General features: G+C 34.6%; 1 protein-coding gene across 1 annotated transcript; it reads left to right on the top strand.

The window, feature by feature from the left end:
* Positions 1–2,146: 2,146 nt before the first annotated feature.
* Positions 2,147–4,833, top strand: LOC118057700 (probable WRKY transcription factor 46). The gene is made up of 3 exons (XM_035070353.2): positions 2,147–3,111; positions 3,230–3,358; positions 3,920–4,833. Exons 1-3 carry the CDS (start codon positions 2,795–2,797, stop codon positions 4,566–4,568), a joined length of 1,095 nt encoding a protein of 364 aa, XP_034926244.1. The 5' UTR covers positions 2,147–2,794; the 3' UTR covers positions 4,569–4,833.
* Positions 4,834–5,036: the final 203 nt, after the last annotated feature.

Raw genomic sequence — 5,036 nt, 5'->3', positions numbered from 1 at the left:
GTTTGTTTTTATTATGTCTTTCTTGAGTTTGTATTGTCTTTGTTATATATTTGTATTGTTTGTTGACTTCATTATAATTTATTATGTATTTCATGTGTTCTTATTTAAATAGTAGTTGTATTTTTTTTTTGTATAAAATTAGTTCAATCTAAATATTATATAATTTTATTTTGTATAAATTTATGAATTTTTTTTGTAGAAATGAATACTGCGAAGAATGAAAAATGCAAAGGTAAGCACTTCACATGGTCTAAGCCTATGTCTCACATGCTACTTGAGATATTAGTCGAGGAGGCACTTAAAGGAAACAAGCCTTCTTCCACCTTCAAAGCGGAATCTTTTGCAAAGGTAGCTACAGAAATTAGTCAAAAGTTCAACGTGTCATGCGAGCAGAAGCATGTGGAGAATCATCTCAAAACTGTGAAAAAAGAATGGGGAATAATAACCCAACTTAAAAATAAAAGTGGTTTTGGTTGGGATGATTGTTTGAAGATGATTACGGTTTTGAAAGATGTGTATGATGAAGAAGTAAAGGTATGATAAATAGTGTATTCTATGTAATTTTACATTTACTTTTGTTTCCAAAACTTTATATAAGGAACTGAAAATTATATATTCTAATTTTTATGAACAGGCCCATCCGAATCATGACAAGTATCTCAACAAAAAACTTGATATGTATGAAGCAATGACAATTGTTGTTGGGAAAGACATGGCAACTGGAAATTATGCCAAATCATATGCTGATATCAACCTGGAAGAGAACATTGAAGAGCAATTTATTTCAATTGAAAATGAAGGAGAATATGAAGAAACTTCAAAAGGTAAAGAGACATCTTCATCTAATACCCAAAAGAGGCAACATAAGAAGAGATATCGAATGGATGAAGATGATAGTGTTGAAAAGTTGTCTAAAAAGATTGGAGATGTAGCGCTTGCAATTCAAAGCCTAAGCAAAAATCAACTTGATGTTAATGAGCTATATACAGAAGTGATGAAAGTTGAAGGCTTTGAGGAGATCGCTCTTGGTGATGCTTTTGATCACTTGGTCCAAAATGAAATGTTGGCAAAAGCATTTTTGGCAAAAAATGCTAATTTGAGGAAAATTTGGGTTTATAATTTTGTGAAACAACACTGCTACAGGCCTGATTGCTAGATGATTTCACTATGATAAGAAAGTTTATGTTAGTTTTTTGGCAAGTATATTTACTTGTTTAATTCGGTCTAGTATGTTTATGTTTGTGAATTTGAACTAATATGTATGAATTTGAACCAAAACTTAATATTTATGCATGCTTTTGTTTTATGTAATTTATTTATTTTTATTTATAAATGCTTATTTGATATATATTAAGGGGATATTAAAGGGATAATTGCCTATACCTGTAAAAAAAAACAAAAAAAATCTTTATCCAAACAACCCATCAAAATATTTTTGTTTTTATTTATCTTTTTAAAAAATCTTCATACCAAAAAAAACCCAAATATCTAACTCTTACTTTAATACCATAAACTAATTTGGCTTTCTTCATATGAAAAAAAAGAAGTTATTTTAAGCTTTTAAAATTGAAAAAAAAAATATATTACATGGTTTTACGTAAAAAATATTTTACAAGCTTATTTCTCTATAATATGATATTACATATATAGTTATATTTTTATAAAATTAACTATGTATGAATATAGGATATAATAAAAAAAATTCATCATTATACTTTTTATATTTTATTTTTTTATTGTAAGTGATTAAATATTTTATATATATTAGATAAACCTAAAAAAAAAATTAATTCATTAATAAATTATTTTCCAGTTTATTTTCCATAACACAAACAAACACTGGAAAGTGTTTTCCAGTTCATTTTTCATAATACTGCCAAACATCGGAAAATACTTTCTCGGAATTCACTTTCCAGGAATTTACTTTCCCCGGAATTCACTTTCCAAAAGAAAACAACTTTCCTGCAAACAAACGGAGCCTTAGTGTAAATGGACAGTGTGAACCATGAAGCAAGAACGAGACCGCCGAGAATATCCAAACCTCCTTCCGCGTTGTTGCTGAGCACTGAATCAGTACAATAAATAAAAGGGTAGAAGTCGAGAGTGAGAAGTAGTGATTGGTGACTACGTCTGTGTGTTTGAAATGGTCAGAAATTGAATCTTTCTCTCACACTCTCCTTTCTATCAACCTCCATCAAGAAAGAAACCGGCCCCACTGCTTTGTGAGTGAGTGAAAAAACAATCTTTTTCTCCGGTCAAGAGGTTGTCTCTCTTCCTTCCCCTTTCCCTACCTTAAATCTCCCTCTTCCTCACAGCTTCTTGATCGGCAACAAAAATCTTTACCTTTCTTACATACAGATAGCTTTATCATCTCTCTCTTTACATTTATATCTCACCAGTCTGTCATTTCAGGTCATTTTCTACTCCCACATTTTGTCTCGTTTTCTCTGTTTTAGCAAGTGATCTCACAAAACCCTGTTGCTATTTCGGCTCGTTTAATTTGATCTCTATTTAAAACTAGACACAGACTTCTCTTTCTTAATTCAGTTCTATGTTTGTTGCTTTTGATGCTTCAATCCAAAGCCTTACCATCGCCTCTTTCTGTACCTCTCCTTTGCTCACATAGCCAGGATCTCATTCTAGCTACGTACACTTGAGAGCGCAAAGCTCAGTGCTCTTGATGGAATAACCTTCCTCCATCTTATTACTTAATTTGCACCTCAATTGGACCCAAATCCATTCACAACTTAGCTCTTGAAAAGCACAGTTGTACTGCACTTATTGCATTTTCTGAATGGAAAAGTCCGTGGAGTGGGAGCAAAAGACTCTAATTAGTGAGCTAGCTCAAGGGAAAGAGCTAGCAAAACAGCTCAGGAACCATCTTAACCCTTCCTCATCCCTTGAAGCACGTCAATCCCTAGTTGAGAAGATACTTTCTTCTTACGAGAAAGCACTTTCAGTGCTAAATCGCGGTACTTTAGTTGCTGATCAACCAAAGCCCACAATTGGCATAATGGAATCACCGCATTCATTTTCCAACAGTAGTCCTTGGAGTGAAGTCTCCGATCAAGATTGCAAGGAGGAATGGAACAAAGATGCTAACAAGAAGAGGTAAGAACCCTTTCTTTTCTTTTTTAATTGCTATATTTTTACTACTTACTAGGTTTGCGTTTTAGGTTAACTGTTATGATCCAACTTAGAATTAATTGTGAATTGTGTGCCGCTGTAGAAAGACACAACCTCGACGGACGGAGCAAGTGAAGGTTTGTCCAGGGACTGGCCTAGAAGGACCACTTGATGACGGTCATAGCTGGAGGAAATACGGGCAAAAAGATATTCTCGGAGCTACTTTTCCAAGGTGAGAGTCCGAGACATGTTCTTTCGCATTCTAAATCATGTTATCTCCACGTATAAAACGGGGAGAAGAAAAACTCTCCAATTGGACGACAGCTTCTTGAAAAATGTCATAATTGCTCGGCACCAGACCTTATCTACCTGGTGTGACTCCAATTTAAAGCGTGAGGCCGTGTCCCGACTGCTCTCGTCATTAAAGTCGCTAGGAAAAGAGACTTGTTGCCGTACCATACACAATATAATAGCAATTAAAACTCTTTTATTTTTGTATTCAAATTCAGTAGCTACAAATTGAGATTACCATCATCATCAATGAATATTTAATTACCTGATTTTTTTTCTTTAATCCAAGTTTTCTTTACTCATTCAAGCAATTCAAATGATTTTTCGATAGCATCCTGTTCATATAACATATGACATGATGATGTTTTAATCATCGTTAAGATAGTTTTTTTTGATAGCTATGACTTCGATAACCATTAAGCATGTGTTAATCATCTTATTAATCCATTTGATTAGGTTTATATAGAATCATTTTAACATTAACTGGTGTTGCAAATCGCAGAGGATACTACAGATGCACTCACCGTCATTCACAAGGTTGTCTGGCCACGAAGCAAGTGCAAAGATCTGATGAGAACCAATCAATTTTTGAAGTGACCTATCGAGGAAGGCATACATGTAACCAAGCCTCTCCTCCGCCCGTGGTGTCGCCTTCACTGGAAAATGATTTCTCGAAACAGAGTAAATATCATTGCCAGCAGCAGCACCATGAAGAGAAACCAAAGCCATCAAAGGAGACATCTCGTCACTTTGGATTAGACTGTAATCAAGTTAAAAACGAGGACTTGGGCTCCAAGGACGGCATTTTCCCATTCTTTTCCTTCCCATGTACGTCACCTGGGAATGAAAACGAGGAAAACAATATTTTCACTGAGTCCATGATTGAAAACAGCATCTTTGGTGGCTTTTCTCCAGCATTTATATCTCCTGCAACGTCCGAATCCAACTATTTCTCAGTGTCACCATGTCATATGAACAGCTTTGGAATAGGTTCCCAAAACGTGCAAACCCGAGGGTGTGAACTCACCACCGAGAAAATGTCAGCCCCGACTTCGGTCACCAATTCGCCAATCAGAGATTTGGATATCTCTATCGATTATGTAGATTTTGACACCAGTTTCCCATTTGACAATCCGGAATTCTTTGCTTAATAGAGTTAGGCTGCGCGTTCATTATTCCCGCCTCGTCATTATTGAAAGAGAGATGATGGTGTGTTCAAAGTCTCCTTTGGTGCTGGCCGAGATAAATTTCCCCTTTGATGAGGTAGTGAGTTTTTTTTTTTTTTTAAATAATGTAACCTTTTAGCTTACTTTTTTTCAAGATTGCTGGAGTGGCTATTGCAATATATAGCAATACCAACCGGTAAAATGTACTGAATTACCTGAACCGTATAAAAAAAAACTGTTATTTTTTTTATGCTACGAGGAAATGTGTGAGATAAATACTATGTGGCCGAATTGTTAGCCTCTTCCTGTTTTATTGTAGATGACTTTGTTTATTTTTTTTTTAAAGGATTGCTATAAATTTACGGGGAAAAATATTAATTGAATTAAGTTTATGGTGCAGATTCACCCTGAATAAATTAAAATGTGTAGGGTGAATATTGTGCATATATAATA

The sequence above is a fragment of the Populus alba genome, chromosome 2 (genome assembly GCF_005239225.2).
Source record: "Populus alba chromosome 2, ASM523922v2, whole genome shotgun sequence".
NCBI lineage: Eukaryota > Viridiplantae > Streptophyta > Magnoliopsida > Malpighiales > Salicaceae > Populus > Populus alba.
Note: the sequence above shows the minus strand (reverse complement) of the source record. Positions and strands in the feature narration are given on the sequence as shown.